This window comes from Lotus japonicus, chromosome 6 (assembly GCF_012489685.1).
Source record: "Lotus japonicus ecotype B-129 chromosome 6, LjGifu_v1.2".
In the NCBI taxonomy this organism is placed as follows: Eukaryota; Viridiplantae; Streptophyta; class Magnoliopsida; order Fabales; family Fabaceae; genus Lotus; species Lotus japonicus.
Genome location: NC_080046.1, coordinates 44,002,726 through 44,023,067, shown reverse-complemented (window position 1 = coordinate 44,023,067; position 20,342 = coordinate 44,002,726). Strand labels below are relative to the sequence as shown.

The 20,342-nt window shown below is 35.0% G+C and overlaps 4 protein-coding genes across 6 annotated transcripts; 1 reads left to right on the top strand and 3 right to left on the bottom strand.

Annotated features, from left to right (window-relative positions):
- Nucleotides 1–310: 310 nt before the first annotated feature.
- On the bottom strand, nucleotides 311–1,715 carry LOC130723604 (protein translation factor SUI1 homolog). The gene is made up of 2 exons (XM_057574709.1): nucleotides 1,574–1,715; nucleotides 311–856 (listed from the first exon to the last, which is right to left on the bottom strand). Exon 2 carries the CDS (start codon nucleotides 811–813, stop codon nucleotides 475–477), a length of 339 nt encoding a protein of 112 aa, XP_057430692.1. The 5' UTR covers nucleotides 814–856; nucleotides 1,574–1,715; the 3' UTR covers nucleotides 311–474.
- A 397-nt stretch (nucleotides 1,716–2,112) lies between these two features.
- Nucleotides 2,113–3,204, top strand: LOC130725369 (uncharacterized). Its single transcript, XM_057576606.1, has one exon. It carries the CDS (start codon nucleotides 2,113–2,115, stop codon nucleotides 3,202–3,204), a length of 1,092 nt encoding a protein of 363 aa, XP_057432589.1.
- A 2,465-nt stretch (nucleotides 3,205–5,669) lies between these two features.
- On the bottom strand, nucleotides 5,670–12,470 carry LOC130724141 (AUGMIN subunit 4). Of its 3 annotated transcripts, none has more exons than XM_057575317.1 (14): nucleotides 12,220–12,470; nucleotides 11,957–12,004; nucleotides 11,656–11,781; nucleotides 10,358–10,699; nucleotides 10,138–10,237; nucleotides 9,976–10,021; nucleotides 9,201–9,294; nucleotides 8,924–8,995; nucleotides 8,790–8,848; nucleotides 7,511–7,579; nucleotides 7,379–7,430; nucleotides 6,484–6,561; nucleotides 6,050–6,165; nucleotides 5,670–5,923 (listed from the first exon to the last, which is right to left on the bottom strand). In XM_057575317.1, exons 1-13 carry the CDS (start codon nucleotides 12,346–12,348, stop codon nucleotides 6,088–6,090), a joined length of 1,293 nt encoding a protein of 430 aa, XP_057431300.1. In that variant the 5' UTR covers nucleotides 12,349–12,470; the 3' UTR covers nucleotides 5,670–5,923; nucleotides 6,050–6,087. The 3 variants fall into 3 exon arrangements, with proteins under 3 accessions (XP_057431300.1, XP_057431301.1, XP_057431299.1); XM_057575318.1 differs by having other exon boundaries at nucleotides 5,670–5,918; XM_057575316.1 differs by having other exon boundaries at nucleotides 5,670–6,165.
- Nucleotides 12,471–16,262: 3,792 nt separating this feature from the next.
- On the bottom strand, nucleotides 16,263–19,933 carry LOC130724531 (syntaxin-61-like). The gene is made up of 7 exons (XM_057575777.1): nucleotides 19,774–19,933; nucleotides 19,289–19,399; nucleotides 18,268–18,381; nucleotides 17,903–18,093; nucleotides 17,122–17,212; nucleotides 16,857–16,922; nucleotides 16,263–16,614 (listed from the first exon to the last, which is right to left on the bottom strand). The coding sequence occupies exons 1-7, from the start codon at nucleotides 19,825–19,827 to the stop codon at nucleotides 16,504–16,506; spliced, it is 738 nt and encodes a 245-aa protein (XP_057431760.1). The 5' UTR covers nucleotides 19,828–19,933; the 3' UTR covers nucleotides 16,263–16,503.
- Nucleotides 19,934–20,342: the final 409 nt, after the last annotated feature.

The window sequence follows — 20,342 nt, the reverse complement described above, 5'->3', positions numbered from 1 at the left end:
GGTTCCATAAAACCTTCACTTTGGAAGGGTTAAATTCTATTTTGTTTGGAACCACATGAACAACGAAGTTCATTTTCAAATTGATATCACTAGTGTTCATTTACATTTTATTGATTCTACCAGGTTTATATGCATGCTAGCTTTTGTCACTCCGGCAATCCCCATGGTCTTTTTGACTCAAAGCAACTTAAGTAACAGTCCTGTGATTATGGCTATTAGTATGTTAAAATGACTAACAGGTTAAGCATGGCACCCATGTTGAATGGTAAAGAAATCAGCTCAAAATCAAATATAACAAAGAGACAACATATTCTAAAAACCAAATCATTAATATATAATATAGTTCTCAGACATTCAAGCTCACCAACAATATCCATGGAATTCAATCATAAAAGAAAACCAGGACTTATTTAATAATAAAATTCACCCACTAGAATCATATAAAAGAAAATCCAGACTCAAAAACCAACAACTTCAAAAACCATGAATCTTAATCTGTTCTTTCCTGACAAGGCCAGCCTGAACCAGAAACTGAGACACCTTCTTGCGCTGATCACCTTGGAGCTGAATTATCTTCCCCAGCTCCTTATCCTGCACAACATTCCCGTTGCAGCAAAACTCCTTCTTAAGATCCTTGAGGATCTTCTCGTAGCTGAACTCCTTCTTCAGCCCTTGCACTGTGGTCAAGCTTTTCTTTCCATTCCTTTGCTGAATGCGTATATGCACATACTCCTTGGCTCCGGGGGCATCCGCTTCTTTAGCCTCAGCAAATGGATCAAAAGGGGTTGGGACCTGGATTTCCAACTCAACCATGTACTTTGCTTGTTGAAAACTTGTAGTGACCGAAGGCTGATTACTGCAAGGATCAAACATCCATATACCATGTTAACTTTAGACCCCAAACATGACAAAAATAAAATTTCCTAATGAAAACAGATCAATCCCCTTGTCAACAATTACAAGCTTCCTCATTGTGGATCATGAATCAAAGATTAACACATAATATTCGTTCCTATATGATGATCTTAAGCTAAGTGCACAATTGCAAACATTCAATCACACCCCACAAAAAAGAAACAACATACGAGGAATATATATATATATATATAGAATGAAAAAAACCATCTTCATGACCAAATTTAAGATTTATGATGATCACCAACATTCAAACACCCATATAGCATGTCAATTTTAGACTTGAAACATGAAAAACAATTAATTACAACATGTCATCCACCAATTAAGGGTGTGTTTAGATTCCAGTTGAGATCAAACGGAACCTAGAAGTTACTTTCACATTTATATATTTGAAATTTGGGTTTTTCATTCTTGAAAAACGTGTGAACTGAAAACCAAACTCACACTAAAAGCTTCCTTGTTGTGAATCATGGATCAAATCTTAACACATAATTTTTATTCCTAAGATGATCCTGAGCTACAATTCATACAAATTGGTACACAATATTCAACGAAATTAGATTTTAGTCCCAGAAAAAATCACAAACAAAATTGAAAGAGGATCATAGAAAACAAGAATCAACAAAAATTCAAAGAGAGAGAGAGAGAGAGGAACCTGAAAGACTCTAGAGAGTTCTGAAAAGGGAAATTGTATTGTGTGAAGAACAAGGTGGAGGGGTTTGCGTGTATTTATAGGGGGTAGGGAGAGGCGGTGCAAGTGGGGTAGTGTTGTACACGTGGACGGTGGATATTAAATAGCTTTAATGCTCAGAATCCTATCCATTATTCACGCGTAACTTCAACGCAATACGGAAACATATGCCAACCAAACATATGCCAACTATCTATTCTCATATATGCACATTTTTTATGTGATATGATCAATTTTTTTTGGGTAGGTATATGATCAATTATTTGATTTCAAAGATAATTTGATTTTGATTTAAATTTTTATGATTTACTCAATCAACATCAAATCTTGTCAATATTTTGATTTTTTTGAATTTAATGTTGATTAATTGAAAAAAATATAAAAAGAGAAGAAGATTGAAGATAATAATATATTTATATTTATATTTATTTGAATAAATACTAAAAAAGGTTGCAACAAATTGATTGAAAATTCCTATTTCCGTCCCTCTTCCTCTTCATCAAATGGAAGATGCTTTGTTTTGGGCTGCTGCACAAGATGGAATTTACTGCGCAAAATCAGGTTATCAATTTTTACAGGAAAAGGTGTCAAGGAGCTCTCCTTCATCTTCTAGTGCACCTACTTTGTCGGAAGCCCAGTGGTGTTTGTTTTGGAAATCTCCAGCGTTTCCTCGCTGTAAACAACTAGCTTGGAGAGTCTGGGTTGGAGCTGTACCAGTTAGACACTCTCTTCGCAGGCGGGGACTAGATATCGACCCGTGTTGCGCCATTTGTGGGGTCGAGGAAGAGACGCTGGACCACTTGTTCCTGCGTTGTGAGGTGGTGCGTGCGACGTGGTTTGGGACGGAACTTGGAGTGAGGATTGATGACGGAGTTTCATTCCATGCTTTCATGGGGCAGGTTCTGCAAACCCGTGATAAGGAGGTGGTGGCTGCGGTTCAAACAGTTTTATGTGCCATTTGGGAAGCCAGGAATAAGGTGGTGTTCGAGGGCTATGAATTCAGGTGGAGGAACGTGGTCTCGCGCTTCCAATCTCTAGTGTGCCCTTTTGATCCAGGAGCTGGTACAACAAGGGATGCAGGCGACCGTCGAGCGCACACAACCAGGTGGAGAAGACCACCACGGGGTCGCGTGAAGATGAACATTGATGCTGCAACAAATCAGAGCAAGATTGCAGGGTTTGGGTGTGTAGCAAGGGACTATAATGGTGATATTTTGGCTGCTGCATCTTTGTTTCCTACTGTGGTTCTCTCGGCTACTCTAGGAGAAGCTCTCAGCTTAAGGTGGGCAATGGTTTTGGCAACACAACTTGGCTTTAGGAGGGTGCAATTTGAAACTGATAGTTTATTGCTTCATCGGGCTTGGAAGAAAAGAAGAGGCTCATCTATTTTATTTACTGTTATTGCATATTGTTTTAATTTAATGCATTTATTTGATTATGTAGACCTTAGTTTTGTTCGTAGAGAAGGAAATTCTGCGGCGGACTTTATGGCACGGAATGCTTCCTCTCTATCGAATGTGGTTTGGGTGGAGGAAGGTCCTCCAGGTTTAACTGCTATTTTGAACTCTGATGTATTGGCCTCTGTGCCTTCTTAATTTATGAATGATGTTCTGTTAAAAAAAAAACATACCACGTTATGATATGATTGAAATATGGTACTATATAATGTGACTTGTTTAGATTTAAGATGGTCTCAGAAATTAATATGATGGATTAGGAGAAATGGACAAAGGATAGTGTATTTGAGGGGCCTGCAATGGGGCAGGGGAGATGCAAAATCTAGAAGGGGAATGAATGAGAAAGATACAGAATAATCCAGAACAGAGATAACATGACCCACACAATTTGTCATCAACCATTATTTTAATTCCCAAATTATTTTAACAAAAAATAAGTGATTATGTTTTTATAATTTGGGGACATGTGGGTTGGGTTGGGGAGGTTCAGGGTTCAATTCCTGACGGGTGCAATTTATCTTTTCGATATACTAAACAAAAAAAGAAAATCAATTTAACTTAAATTCATATTTCACAATAAATTTTTTGGTAAATCGGAAAAATAAATTGCACTCTCTAAGGATATCGTCTTTGACCTTCCCACCTCAACTCATATGTCATCTAACTCTTAGCACTTGAGCTAATAAATGTAATGAAAATTGAGACACGTACTTAAATTTTAATTGCGCCTTACATTGATTTTATTAATTTAACTTTTCATATGGATTTCCATTCATTCTACATAATATTTACCAATTCATATTAAAAAATAACACTATGTAATCAAAAAAAAAGTATAACATGACAGTTGGTAGCAACAAGTTGATCTTTGACTCTCATGATAGCTCAGAGCCGTTATGCAAGCTCATTTGCCAACATATTTTCAGAGAAGAATAAAATATCTTGTCAAAACAGTTAATTATTAATTTTATCCTTCAATCGGTCATGCTAATTCTTTCATCCTTAATCATTAAAAGTGTTCAATTTGCGAAAAAAAAGAAAATACAATTTTTGAAAAAGAAAAAGTTTGATGCACCGACGGTGTAAAGTTTTTTTACACCGTCAACCAATCAGATTTTAAGGATGTGAGAAAATTTCTCTTTTTATTTAATTTCATTAATTGACATGTCACATCCTTGAAATCTGATTGGTTGACGGTGTAAAGTGTAAAAAAACTTTACACCGTCGGTGCATCAAAATTAAACTCTTTTTGAAACGACTATAGAGAAAAAGTTTGATGCACCGACGGTGTAAAGTTTCTTTACACCGTCAACCAATCAGATTTCAAGGATGTGCCACGTCAATTAATGAAATTAAATGAAAAGAGAGATTTTCTCACATCCTTGAAATCTGATTGGTTGACGGTGTAAAAAAACTTTACACCGTCGGTGCATCAAAATTAAACTCAATTTAATATCCTTTTCTATGTCAAAATTACATTTTTTATCTTTAGAAAATTAAAGTGACTGATTAAACTTTTTAGGAATCAAAATAATTATAATTATGTCACCACATATGATTCTTGATGGATATAGATGAATACTGTTCCCCATTATCACATAGCAAAAGAACCACTTTTCTGTATCTATCCATTAACAGTAGGAACTAATCCCCTCGTTACGGTGCTCACACTAAATAGTAAACGAATAGACACGAAATATGTTTTATTTTCATAGACAATGATCAAACACCTGACCCTATGGTTAAGTAATGATGTGAGCGACCACCACGCCACACTCATAGTTAGATAACATCAGTGTTGTCAAATCGCGATCGCGAAAAATCGCGGCGAGGCTAAAATCCGCTATTGCGTTTAGCGGATAGCATCGCGGGCAAATAGCGATAACCACATAGCGGTTAAAATAAGTAAAATATTATAAAAAAACAGCAGTGACCGAACCATACGTCAGTGCATAAAAAACAACAGCTTATCACATAACAATAAAAACTGCATAAAATCATCATTTTTAACAACCAAAATTTAATTATTAAAGGCTGCCACCAGCTCAAAACAAATGTCAAAAGACTTAAAACAACATAAACCAAACACAAGTCATAAAACAGTGAAACAGAAAAAGGAAATGCAACAAAAACGAATTAATGGGGAGTTAATTGGGCTTGTAGAAGGAGGATGAGAGAAGGAGAATTAGGATTTTGGAAACCTTTTCAATTCTGCCGTGATTCTTCATGATGAAGCGTAAATATAGAAAAAAATAATTAATGGGGAGTTAATTGGGCAGTAAAGCAGTGAAACAGAAAAAGGAAATGCAACAAAAACGAATTAATGGGGAGTTAATTGGGCAGTTGGTGGCCCACTAGTCAAGAATTATCATATTTAAAAACCCTAAAAAATAAAAAAAAAAACGTGCAGTATTCCTCAAAATCCGCTATTTCCGTTTAGCTTCCAGCACCGCTACGGCCGTCACGGCCGCAATTGCGTTTCTCGCGGTGGCCGCTATGTCGCGGTGTAGCGATTGCGGTGGCCCTAAAATCCGCTACGCTATAGCGGGTCGCGGCCGCTATAGCCGCTATTTGATAACACTGGATAACATGAAAGCCACAAGAAAAGAACTACTCTTAAACCTTGATAAAACACAACTGAATTCTGTCACAATGTTCTGTAAACTGTAAATTACTCATCTTAAAAAATAAATAAACAAATACTATTGAGCAACTATGCTATAGCCTTGAAAACATATGAACACCAAAATCTCCAAAATCCTAAGACTGAAATCTCACATCATCACAAACAAGCAGTAACAGCATGATTTCTTTTTCTGTCCCCCTCCAGCAGGTAAATGCTATCTATCACCCTGCACTTCATATTGAAGGAACCCAACAAAAGGGTAGTCCAAATAATTAAACAAGCACACAAATTAAAGATTACATTAATCATGAGTGACTAGATGAATGCAGAGTTAAGGGAGGGGGATATCTTTAATACCATTTACATCCGTGTTAAGGGGACTAAACATGAAGTTTCTATGTGCTGGGGTTATCTGGCAAGCGTTTCAGGTCCATTTCAACTTGGTGGATTGTCCACTGCATGTTCTCCAATTTCTGCACAATATCATCAACGTAATGAATTTGAAAAAGATAAACTGAGGCAATTGAAATGATAGAAGTAGAACTGTGCTTTAACCCTGAAGTTCAAATAGTTCCAATTTGATTCAATCAACTATATGTGTTGTTTTCATCCATTGCATCCTCAAATTTCTTACTTCACCAGTATTATCATCCCGAATAAGGAAAGTTTCAAGTTTCAATGCAAACCAAAAATGTTTTCAGAATTGAATGGAATTTGATTGATATATCTAATATCTATCATATAGTAGTTAGTTTGCATTTAAGTATATATTTTAGCAAAATAAGTATCACCTTTACAATGTCATGGTACTGCCTTGCAATGTTGTCGAAGTGAGGATCAACACCCTGGTACTCACGCAGGCGAGTAACCTGGTACAAGGGTGAAAAAATAACAAACAGTGATCAAATAATGGAGAAAACGACAACCACAATGATAGTAATCATGACGTTGATACTAGATGGCTCTATGTGACCACTAACCAAGACACTATTCTGAAATCATTACAAAGCCAGAACAAAGATTTGATAACTGTTTTTAGTATTGGATAAGACATTGACTGTCAACCCTTGGCAATTGGCACGGACGTTATAATCCAATATGCAGCATTAACACCCGCTAGAATTTTCTTACTCTTCTGCACCAGCAATTTCGCATTTTTATGATGCAGATGATAGTACTACTTCACAATTTGACCCAGCCAAAGGGTTTTATAAATTGGGTTGTGTTTTGAGTTTTCCCTAAACCCAGTCAAAGTGTATTTCCCTTGTTGAATTCAGGTCGAGGTTGGTTTGGCTACCCACGAGTTCGAAATTGATTGTCATGCTTCCCAATAACACTCAATAAGGTGCATATAGATTTGAATTTGAATAGATGAGCTACTATGAGCTCATTAAAAGTTCTTGGCCCATTTATATCTATTGAGGTGGAACATCTAGAAACAAAAATGACCTTGCCAAACAAGTAACAATCCATTATCTTCCATGCATAACAAATGGCAAGATGATCTCAAGTCTCAACAGTGATGACATGTTCTGAGCTAATTTCACAAAGTAACTTCGTGTCTCACTACATTCACATTTCTAAATGTGAAAAGACCAATTCCTGGCATATGTCATCCAAAATTCTAAATGACCACCAGATTACCCAATGCTAAAACATGAATGTGGAAATATAAAAGAAACATACCGCTTTATTGTATGCAATAGAAGCTTCTTCAGTAGCCTCAACGAGATACTTCCTAAAGTTAGAAGGAAAAACGGTTGATTAACACTAGATCAGGAATTGTTAACAGCCTTACAGAGGTTTCATCATTCATACCTTATCTTATGAAGGGCAGGTATAGAGTCCTTTGTGTAAGTTTCAAGCAGGAGAACATGTTGTAGAACCCTGACATGCAATTGTGGATAATACAGTAATAAGACAACAGAAACTTGCAAAATTAACAAATTGCTGCTAATATAATAGAAAATAAATATGTTAACTACGTATGAAGTAAACCAGCCAACATTGGACTAATACTCTGACTACCATTTTGGCTAAATAGACAAATCATGCTTCCCTTTGTTTCAAGGTGGAGAGGTACATCAACAAAAGTTGTAATTCATATATGAAATGGAAAACAGTTAAACTGACAGACAAAAAAATAAGGAGTTAAACAGAAGAATTATGCCTTGAAGTTCAGATTGAACCCCCTTCTAACTACAACTCAATCCATCCAATTCTTTTGCCACTTTTTTCCTTTTGTCCTCATTAAACTATAACCACTCAAAACAGCTAATTATAATATACTGCTATCATCCAGCTCAACAACCAATTCAAATTTGATTTAGAATTAAGCAACATATATTTCAGCAAAGTTTTAAGAATTATCAGCGGATAAAATACTGAAACCATATTACGAGAACCCATTAATCTTAGATTTTGCATTTTAACTGAAGTGACAAAACAAGTTAACTGAGATACTATTAGAATAAGAAAAAAATAGAAAATATGTTCTAATATTGGTTTAAGAACTCAAAATATTTTATGTTTGTTCGATGTTTCATTCAGGTTTCCCATTATACATGTAATCTTCTCAAAGTTAATTAATTACCAATGTGCATGTATACTATTCAAGTTAGTATATAGAGCTTTGTAAGTTTTTTAAATCGTGTATAATTTAGAAAGCTGTTGAATAAGAAATTTACATAAACCTAGAACCACAGAAGCATATGCGACACAACAAAATATGCTCAAATCACTTAAACACAAAAGAAGTATAAAGTTTAGAACCAAAATCACTTTGCCTTTTTGTAAATTAGACAAACCTTACATTGTCTAGATGTTACAAATTTACAATACTATAAAATTAACTTATTTTCTATTATCTTAACCCTTGAGTAGAGAAAATGTTTTGTATCCAACTGTTGTAAAAGATAACATCCATTGGAATGTTAAACAGACACTGAAAAAAAGGAAAGCAAAAGCTATCCTTTTGTCAAAAGAATCTCTTCTGGAATTTTCTATTACTATCTCATTATTTCAAAGTTCAAAACCCGTGACAGTATTTTAATATTGAAGAATGAAGAACAATGAAAGTAAGAGATAGCAGACAAACCTCAATTTTGCACTCATGGTCGCACATCGTTTACAGAGCCATGTCTTCTGCAGCTCATCCTACAAATAAATTGGAATTCAAGATATGCCATTTGCTATCAAAATAGTAGAATTTATTGAATAATAAATACTCACATATTTATGTTGATGCTCCAACTTCAAATCTTTGACAAGTTTAATGAGCACCCCTAGTATCTGCTCCAAGACCTAAAGAAGAATAATGGCATTCAGTAACTACATCTACATGCCACCAAGAGTATGTGGCCAAAATAGAAACATAACTTGTAATGCATGACAAAACACAGGCACACACTCTTTTTCTGTCTATCACAGTCAAATTCAGAGTGGGAGCTTTGAAATTGCTCGTGACATCAAGAAAGATGGTTCTTGTACTGAATGCTTATGCACATACATTATAATATTCAGCAAATTTCCTATCAGCAGAATAAAGGTCATCCCGCAGTGCTGCTTCTTCTCTTTCAATCTCCTCAATCAACAACTTCACCCTAATAAAAATAACAGATATGAAGAGTAAGAAACTTTAGTCAACAGATATATGTCCAATATGGAACTTAAATACTGAAGTATGCACTGTATACATTAGTGCTATGCTGTCTACTTCATACAGAAAAAGACCTTTCCCAGCTCAAATATCTGTTGTTGGCATAAGACAAAAGCAAGAGAATATAAGCTAGATCCTCACCTAAAATCCAAACTGAAACAGATTATTTTTTAAAGAAAAACTCTACATCTTGTGGAGCTAAAGAAACCAGAAATCCCACATAGCTCACCAAAATTAAAAGCAAACCTTGAGCCTAGTAGTCATATCAGTTGCCTTGGTCATCTCCATCAATACTATAATCTAAATCGTACAGATAGATATGACCTCATCCAACAATTTTCACAAAATTATAGACATGATTTTGTGGGTCAATAAACCAGAGTTGACTATCTATACAGAGAGACTAACATGTCTCAACTCTGAAGGAAAAAAAAGGAAACTGGGCAGTAGCCATTTATGCCCTTAAATATATGCAATTCTAATGTAGAATCCCTAGGTTGTATACTTATATCCCTATATCCAGTAAAATAATAATAATAATTGAGGATTCTTCATACTAAAACTCAGAAGTGAATAAGAGTTTTCTAAATATTAAAAGGATTTGACTACATGAATGAGCACAAACCTTTCCGGAAGCCGAGAACTTGAACTTTGACTTCCAGATGAAGAGTCTGAATCAGGAAAGAAGAAATCATCAAGCAGATAAAAACAAAATGATAGACTGTAGAAATCATCAATTCACCATCACATCCCCACATTAGATCAGTAATACGCAATTCACACTTACCGCTGTCATCCAATATAAAGGCTTCTAATAACATATCACATTTCATTTTCAAGCGGGCCTCTACCTCACGCGAGAGAGACATCCGATACTCTGTCATATCCTAAAGATGTCGCTTGTGTCAATAATGAAAAACATAACCAAGCTAATCACTTCAAAATAAAACATATCATAGAAAGAGAATACTTGGAAGCTGACTGGAATATATTGTTACATATCTTACCACAGATAATGGTGTTTGTTGATGCTGAGTTTGCCACAAATAAGAAGGTGTAATTCCAAGAAAACGACTGGGAACTCCACCCACTCCAGGTTCCACTGGATCCATAGCAGCAAGAGATGAATTAGCCCCACTAACAGAGCTATTTGGAGTGGTATAATTAGAAGAATTCATGCTTGAGTTGATCATAGCACTGGTGCTAGTGCTGTCAAGGGAGCTTCGAGACACTACACTCAGTTTTTCAATATCTTCATCATGAACTTCTCCATCTTTAGAAATAAGGGGTAGTCTCAATCGTTGAGCTGCCTCAGCCACAACCATTTGATGCTCTAAAGTTTGGTAAACCTGACAATATATAGACATGTAGATTTGGTTTAAATCAATGTAGATCAGTGGGCCCAAAAAAGTATAAAAGCACATAATGCACAATCCATAAATAATGAAAGCTTGAAATATCAAGAATTGAAAAAAAACATAGCAGGCAATAATATATGTATTTCTATAAGAAATAAGTCCAGTCTTCTCTACCTCTAAGGCAGTCAATGACCTTTAACATTATCAAGCAATGTAAACATGCAAGAAACTTTCCTTGTTATTTGTAAAATCCTCTCCTATAAATCATGAATAGTTTCTGCAAGCAGAAGGACAGACCTAGCCTTCACATTTACGGAATATAACCTAGTCAACATATTAGACTCTTAAAGTATTTGAAACAAACTTAGTCAAGTCAAAATTGTCAAGAGGAACTGAGGAAGAGGTAATGTGTATGCCCCAACTCCTAACTTCTAAGATCCCATGGAGCACTAAATAACTATCTTCTGAAGATTGTTGAACAGGGACCATACATATGCAGCATAGCCTGCAGGATCAATAGGCATCATTTGTTCTGGAATCCGAATCCCCCAAGTTCAGTTTAGAGAATTTGAGTTTATACTACCTTCTTGCACCTATCTCCAAGAATCTCTGGCTTGACTAGAGCCAACATAATTTCATGAGGTTCTCAATAGATTAATCTTTCAGTTTCTCAATTTTGCAACACCTACATTAAAATCCACACTACCCTAACTATTATGCTGTTTGAAAATCACTTCCCGCCCTGAAACCTATCATTTAACGTATGAAGGAAAAGGAGATGAACCATATAACACACAATCCCAACAAAGAGTATTTGGTAATGAATCCTGTCGTTCTCTCCATGTTCATAATTAAAATTTCCTAATACCAAAATCAACAGCATTTTCACATAGGTCTCATATTTGTTTCTATATCAAACTAGCTTTCCAGTAATAATAATTCAAAACCTGAGGAGAGTTCCTCAACCCAAGCTGTGGATAAAGACCGCCGGTATCTCTAATTCCACCAAGGCTAGACATGGAAATGGCTTGCTGATACTCTTCCACCATTGCAATAGCCTCAGAATATATAGCCTGCAAGCAACCAACACACCAAATTAGAACCTAACCAACTCATTCCACCAATACCAAAAACCAAATATTTAGTCACGAATCACAATTTTCGATCCAATCATCACAAAGCATTGTAAAAATTAAACAAAATCCCTATTTTTATGAACACTTGAACTTATCTTTGATAAGTCCTTACCATGGCTTCCAGGTAACGCAATCTTTCCCTGCACATTTCCTCTCTGGCCTGCAAAGTAACACAGAAAATCAATACCCAGATAGATTTTACTCAACTTTCTGGACATTTGACAAAATGGGTCGAAAAAAGTTTGAATTTTTTGGGAGAAAATGGAGCACCCATTTTCCAATTCTGAAGGGAAATGAAATTTCACAAAACACTCAATGAATCAAAATTGAGAGAGAGAGAGAGAGAGAGAGAGAGAGAGAGAGAGAGAGAGATACGAGTTGGAGATCGTTGTAGAGAGGTTTGGACATGAGAGATCCATCGGGAGCCAAGCAGTGGCGCTCGAGCTGATCGACGACCTGCGCCACATCGGCGGGGAGGTTCTGGCTGTGCAGCCCCTTCACCATTGACGGAAACGGCGTCGTAGCAAGTTGAAGGAAGATCTCTCAATTCTCACTCAAAACTCAAACCACCAAATCAATCATCCATGAATGAATTTCAAAATCAAGCATCTATTTGTTTTGTTGGGTAGGAGAAAATTCCCTCCTTTTTCTTGCATTTTTTCACGAAAATATTCTAACTTTTAACAATTCCTTTTAAAAAATCATTTTTAGTATAATATAAATATATACATTATAGTCACCAAAAAAAATTTACATTTTCAACCAATTAGATTTCAATATTGTGTTAAATAGAACAATTAAATGTCCTTGAATAATATCTCAAGTGGTAAGAGTTATGATACATATGGGTTGGGTGAGAATGTCCCGGGATCCATCCTTGAAAATTGGAATGTGCAATTTATTTTTCTGATATAAAAAAAATAGACAAAAAATCATTGATCTCACATTTCTAATTCAATTTGTTTTTTTTTTTTGAAATTCCACATCAAATATATTAGAGTAAAGTACACTCATCCCTCTCAAGGTTTGTTAGAATTACATTCCACCCCATTCTTGTCTAAAATCTACACCCCACCCCATTTTATATAGATGCAAATTTAGTGACGAAAAATATTCTTCATTAATAATTAGTTATTATTTAAATTGTTAATCAATTATTTCAAAAAATATTTTCAATATAATCCAATAAATTTAAAAATGAAAACATCACAGTCCTCCTCATTCTCTCAATCGCGGTCTTCCTCCATAAATTCAAAATGCAAATTCTGCAATAGCACACCCGACCGGTTTACAAACCATATCTCGAACATAGGGAAACATGCTTGTGTTTTCATATTTGGTAATAATTCAATTTTAATCAAAATAATCTCTTTATACCTCAAATTTTGAAAATTGGATTGTAGACCCAAAAAGCAAGACAAATGGGTGAAGAAAATAGAGAAACAAAATTAAGAAATATGAAGTGGATCGGAGGTTATTAGAACCCAACGATGCGGTGGAGCACCTTTTTTAACAAAATCCAACGACATCTTAAACCAACAGAGCGTTCGCTTGCAACTTAAAGGGGGTGAAGTTCACAAGAAGTAGTTGAACATATAGCTTTGGGAATGTGCGATTCATGTTCTGTGGTTCAGGTCGCAACAAAACTTTGATGCATGGTGGTGCCATGGGGTTTCACATTCTGGGACAGTGGCCGTCGTGTTAAAGGGAGCAAAGGCTTGGTGGTGACCGTTTGTGGTGAGAAATATGATTTGGAGACAGATGGGACGTGGACTTAACAGACAGAGTGGATTGTTTTTTTAAATTTAATTCAGTAAAATTATTTTCATAAATTAATGTATGATAGTGTATATGCATTAAACTTATTTAAATTTTAACTAATTAGTAATTATTTTTTATTAGTGACGAATTTGTTTTCGTCACTAAATTTTGCCTTTATAAAAAATGGGGTGGAGTGTAGATTTAAAAAAAGAATGGGGTGGAGTGTCATTCTGGCAAACCTTGAGGGGGGTGAGTGTATTTTACTCAATATATTAATGGTCAGAAGGCAAAGAGTTCATTACATCTGCATCAATCAAAGAAACTACGGCTAATGAAACCTCTTCTAAATCAATTTGGTTGATATAATAAAAAATGAAGTAGAGTGTAATATTTAAGTAAGTTTGGAGTTTAGGGTAATATAGAGAAACTTCAATAATAGGTGAAATGTAATTTACTCTAATAAAAATCATTTACAGTGCAAAATACCTTTGAGTGCAGTGGTGGATCAAAATACTTTTACTTTGGTCTACCCAATAACCACCTCTATAGTAGAATAGATCCTTTAATTCATTATTAATATGAGTTTCTAGATTGATTATAATGAACAAGTGAGATTTCAATTATTTATAAAAAGTACAAAGTCTAATGTTATTTTATACTAATCCCGTAAAACAAATGTTATTTTATACTATTTGTTTAATAGTGGTAAAAGATATATATATTTACTAACCATGAGTAATAGTAAGAGTTTAAAAATAATTTGGGATCAAATAAAAAATCCATGGTATCTATTATTTTAAAAAACACTAATTTTCAAGGTGGTTATATTTTTTCCACTAATTTTAACATTTATAAAATACATTTTTCTTTTATGCGTGTAAGTAATCCAATTGTTTTGCTTTCTAAAAATAGAAGTAAATTTAAAAAATCTTCAACGAGACATGCTTAATTGTCCTTAAACAAGATATGTGGTTAAGGTCTTGTGTGGGGAAAAGTTTATGTCGGAAGAGTTGACCCACTTGTATGAGAGAAAATACTCAACTTATTATGCTAGTAACTTTTTACAAGAAATGAATATAATAAGTTTTATGCCGATATGAGTTGACACAACTGACCAACAAGACTTGAGTTTGAGCATCACCCTAACGGAGTGGGTCCGAATCTCCTTGCGATAGCAATCGCATGTTGGAGCACATCGTACTTAAGGAGATCTCATCACGCTCCAACATACCACTGGAGTGAGCCTCTACGAGACTCTACTACAAGGTAAAAGAGGAGACAATCCTCCCTACCGAAAATTCTGAGTATGCAATTAGAACATGTCTAGATGTTCCTCTTGAAGCCCTACCATTTTTGTTTAAAAAATATAATATGATTGTTAAATAATATGATAAATATAATAAGACAATCCTCTCTCTTTCACTCACATTTGCCAACGGGGAGCACTGCTATTTCAACACAACGATTTAGAGCGTTAGTTAGCAGGGGATTACACAACCATGATTGATGAGTGGATGGAGCTTCAGAAAAGAGTGAGAATCTATGAATCAGGTTCTCTGCCACCATTTTTGCTTGTCTTTGCTAGGAACATTGCTCATGTGGATCATAAGTGGAATCAACATGGTCTCAGTGGTGATAACTTTCATGATCTATGCAAAGATTTGCACCCTGATTCAATGAGTTTGTTGAAGTTGGAAGGGGAAGCCATAGGCTCACCCATGTCCTTTGGATGTACTTTGGGCACTCAACGATACGATACAAACTTCCTTTTTTTTAGATTCTTGAAACAAGTTCATACATTAACTTGACAATTGGTATTTAAAGGAGAAGAACGAGAGACGATGGATCCTCCCCTGAGTAATACTAGGGTTTAGTAAAGATCACATTTTTTCATTTAGTTGGGGCCATTAGGGGTGAGGGTTTTGTGATGCCAAAATTAATGGTGGAATGAGGTGGGAAAGAGGAGGTCAAGGGTGGCTGGTATGGAAGAGAGAGGGGGAGACATGGACATGGGAAAAGGGAGAATGGCAATTTGATGAAAGAAATTTGAGAGACCATAACAAATGTGAAAAGTTCACATGGACAACTTACATGCCCGGTGAATAAGTCACATATGCATTATAACGTCATTGGTCTTATTTCAAACAAAAAATTGCAAGATCAAAAGTTTCTAAAACTTTCAGGAACCACCTTAGATTCACCCACCCATATAAGTTCGGGTCTAAACATATTTAAACATTGATTTTATGTACCACGAAAAGCATTTGAAAAAATCAAAACGAATGAAGTGTTTAATGCGCATATATAGTTACTCAAAGTCGTTTGGTTACGAATCAAAGAGCACAAGCTTTACTACTACAAAATATGCTAGTTAAGCTGATAAACTCCAATAAGTGTTATTTGGTCTGCAATTATATACAATAAGAATAAAATACACATATCACATGTGCCTGGAAGAAACGTCATAACATATATAAAAGGAAATAAGTAACTGATATACATAGCATTAGTTTTGTCATCAGATTATTATTTCAAAAAGTGTTCAATAAATCTACTGGTATACTATCCTGTGTCCTGTCTCGTTGTTTCAGTAAATGTGCCAAAATATTTACAAAGGAATAATAAACTGAAAAATAAACATTACATGCAGAAGAAAATGGTTTAAAAAACGATACCACTAACACCATTTATGCAAATCCACCTTGTCCATAGTCAAAATCCTATAAATCTGGAAGTACATTCCCCCTTTTTCCATCATAATCAGAATTTTCTACTGCCTATGGCTAGAGAAACCAACAACAAGAAGGCTTCCATTTAACTAAGACATGTGCATCTCCACAAAAAATGATATCCCTTTTCCATGTACAAACAGCGCAGAGACTGGCCTCGTCTCCATGACTAGGTGAAGAACACCAAGATAAAGAGGAAAATAAACAGGGCCAACAAACCCAATATCATCATGAGCTGGCCCTTTGCACTAGCCTTCTTCATGACCATTGCCACTTTTTTCTGCAAGCATAATAAAGGAGCAACGTTTTACCTCTTCAATTTAAGTATCACTATTAACTTTACAATTTTTTCATTTAATTATTATCAATTAATAAACAGCTATCTTATAGTGAAAATTTGTCTAACAAACGTCTTTTTGGTGAAGCCGGAGCCGCCACATAACAATTTTCTATAAGTCAGATAATCATACCGTTTCAATTTGAATGAGAAAATCAAAACTAGTGGTAGATACAGAAACTCACTTGGACGAAATCTAGACGATTTGTTGTGCTGTCCATCTCATTACCAAGTTCATCTACAATCCTTTCCTGAAGTGTAAATATTTTGATAGTTTTAGAATGAGACATTCTAACAGAAAAAAGTTTAAGTCGCAGATGCATGAGAAATTACTTCTATTGAAGTTCTATTGAAAAATATTAAAGGAAACACATGAAGACACACCTGTTACCTAACCTAGTCATATCAGGAATCATATATAAGATTATAGTAAATTTTTCAGACCCTTACCTGTGCGATGAGTTCATCATGTATTGTAAGTCCAACACCTCCAATTCTTTGCACACTTGAACTAAGCTCATCCAACTCCTCATCCTGTCTCCTATCAGCCCAAATAGGTATATAATACATAATCAAAACTAAACTAGCATATAGAGGTAGATTGTATTTCCAGCAAGGATAAGAATGCTAGAAGGTTTTCTATCTATTGTGCAGTGTTTTTCATGTTTTTAATTTTGTTATGGTTAACTACCAGTGGGCTTATTCCTTTTTTATGTTTCTTATTTTTTTCTTTTCCACAAGAAAGAAAAAGGAAATGAATCATTTCAGTTATGAGTCTTAATTAATAAAAGTAGTAGATCCAAATATCGAACAAATATTAAATGATGATAAAATTTTCTTCACACAAAATTATAGAAGTAGTTAATGAAATGATCAAAGAGGGAAGTTGCATGCAGTCACACACACTTACAGGCAGAACGCGATCACTTAAATTTAAAATCACAGTTCAATCAACACAAAGAAATGTGTATTTTTGCACAAGTTCATGCATATAGAAAGGATCGCACTTCTATCTCAGAAAGCATAAGAGAAGAGTGGACAATGTAATTGAATCCACTTAAGAGGTAACAATCAAACATTCTTTTCAACTGAATATGCAGAAAAGTAGCCATGATTAGAGCTTCATATACAAAAATCGATTAAAATGAGAAATATTATGCCATAGAAAAGTAAAACAAATGCAAAATCCAGTTCCACATGCATGAGAGAGCAAGGGGGAGGAAAGAAGTACTTTATAAGAAGCATCTGCCTATCTGATTCTGATTGTATGAAATCATCATCTTCGGCAGCATAATGGTTGGATGTATTAGTTTGATGGGAATTCGGTAGCCTCATTAATTCTTGGTGCATCCCTCTAACACTTTGATGGCTTGTTGTACTTGATCCCTTTCCACCTTCCACTGTTTTCTTCACTGCGCCAACCTTAATATGCAAGGAAGGAATCTATTACACATGATCCTAATAAGATTATAACAAATATACAGCCTGTAAAATGAAGTGAAAATAATTTTATTGCATCTTCCCTACTAACTAAAATATGGCATACATTCCCCATTGACCTTTTGTACCAAAACATATGGCATACATTTTGGATACCTGAGTACGAGCACTGCTTGTCCATCTCCTCCGGTTTTCAATCTCCACTTCATCAATGCCATACCAAGAAGGTTCTTTAGATGCAACAGCAATTGCTTTGTCCAATTCATCCACCTTTCTATCAAAAAATCACACGTCAGCAATTGTACATAGATCGGGTTGCAGACGAAAAGACATATGCAACAAAAAGGATTCACGGTAAACATTAACCTAATAGACTGTGTATGTCTGCTGGCAGAAATGAAGAAGGTTGAAATTTTGAATTGAAAACTAATTTAAACTAGCTTAGCACTATGAAATTAGTGGACAATCAAAAGTGAAGTGCAATTCATTTTCACTCCACACACAATTTTGGGACTCTTTCTTGTATAGCATAAAAATACAAATAAGCTAAAAGTAACATTTATTCATTTCCACCCTTCACCAAGCAAAGATGAGTGGAAGTCAATCATTTCATACACTATTTAAAATCGACTCCACATTTCAACATTCTCTAGTAAGCCCGCATTGTTTGGGATTTGGATGGCAAAGCAAGGGGTAAGCGATTGAGAGGATAGATGACAATGATTTCCTTTTCCTTAAGCTAGGTGGGGCAGGAAAAAGGAGATTTTTTTTAAAATGAAGTAATTAAGACACATATTTACAAATTTATTTTTACTAATAATTATTATATTAATTATAAATTTATAATCATATTCCAACAATGTTATTTAGAATAAATAAATTTAGGAAAATTTTGAAGTGCATTTTAATTACTTAGCTCATTAATCCTTCAACATACTTCAAATTAAAGGAGCCTAGTAATGTAAGCATTGAGGATTTAGGAGGGTTAAGCTCAAATCTTTCAAATTCTTTCCCATCCAGAAATCATCCAAAAGTCAGTGCACCAAACCCCACCAAAGCGTGTCCGATAATTCTGAATTCAAGCGAACAACTGACAAAACATGCTGGAAGAATAGGAAGCCTCATTTAAAGACAAGCCAATTTGTCACTGATTCTTCATAATCATATAATAGTTTACCTGCCATTCTATGCTCCCACATCCCGCAAGAACCTCCTTTGTAAGATGTCCTCGCTCCACAGCATCAGGAGCGCGTTCCCATTGGCGAAATACAGATTGCAACTTGTCAATCTGAGCAGAAATCGACGAATAATCAGACAATTAAAAACCTAGCGTTCGACTAAAAAAACTCATCCTGCCAAAAACAAATTTCATCACCATACCAATTTATCAGCTAACATGTCTTTTTAGCAGTATTACAGATCCCATTTCAAGTTTTACTCAAAAACCCTAAATTTCAGTGATTTATGCTCCAATTACATATACATCTGAAAGAAAACTCACAGATTGCAATTGGGGTCTGCTAAATATCCCAAATTTAGACAGTAAAAAGCATAATCAGATTAATAAGTAAACTTTGGTAATCGAATTAGACAGAAAGTGAACCCTAGCTAGGTCATTTGATTGAGAAAAAAAATTCAAAAAAATGAAAAGTAAAAACTTACAGATTCTTGAATCTCGGCCTTGACAACGTAGAATGGATCCTGAGCTGAGGGCATGTTGTTGTGGTTATGGATGAAGGAAGAGGAGCGAATGCTTCAGAGAGAGTCACACTCCCACGTTGAATACAGAGACACTGTTTTGCTTCCTCTCAATATTCATTCAATTTATAAATTATTATTATGCACTTATATTTTATAATAAAAATTCTAATCAAGATTAAATTTATTCACTTATAGTAAAAAAAATATTATTCAATTTGATTCCTTAAGCATGATATGTGTTGAAGGGATTACGGATTTAGCAAGACACACTCTCCCTATTATATTGAGGAGGTTTGTCTTCCAAGAAGTCATCTTCTTTTCAATGTCATCAAGTAGGAAATTGAAATGCCCCTTCACCTTTCTTCCACTAGAGAGAGTAAAACTCAAATATCTTCCAAGGTCCCTAACGAAAGGGATAGACGTAATACTTCTGACATAATCTCTAATCTAGGCTCGAACCCCTTTCAAAGCCATGGCCTTTGATTTAGTCATGATAATCTTAAGGCCTAAACAAGCACATAACTTCTGGA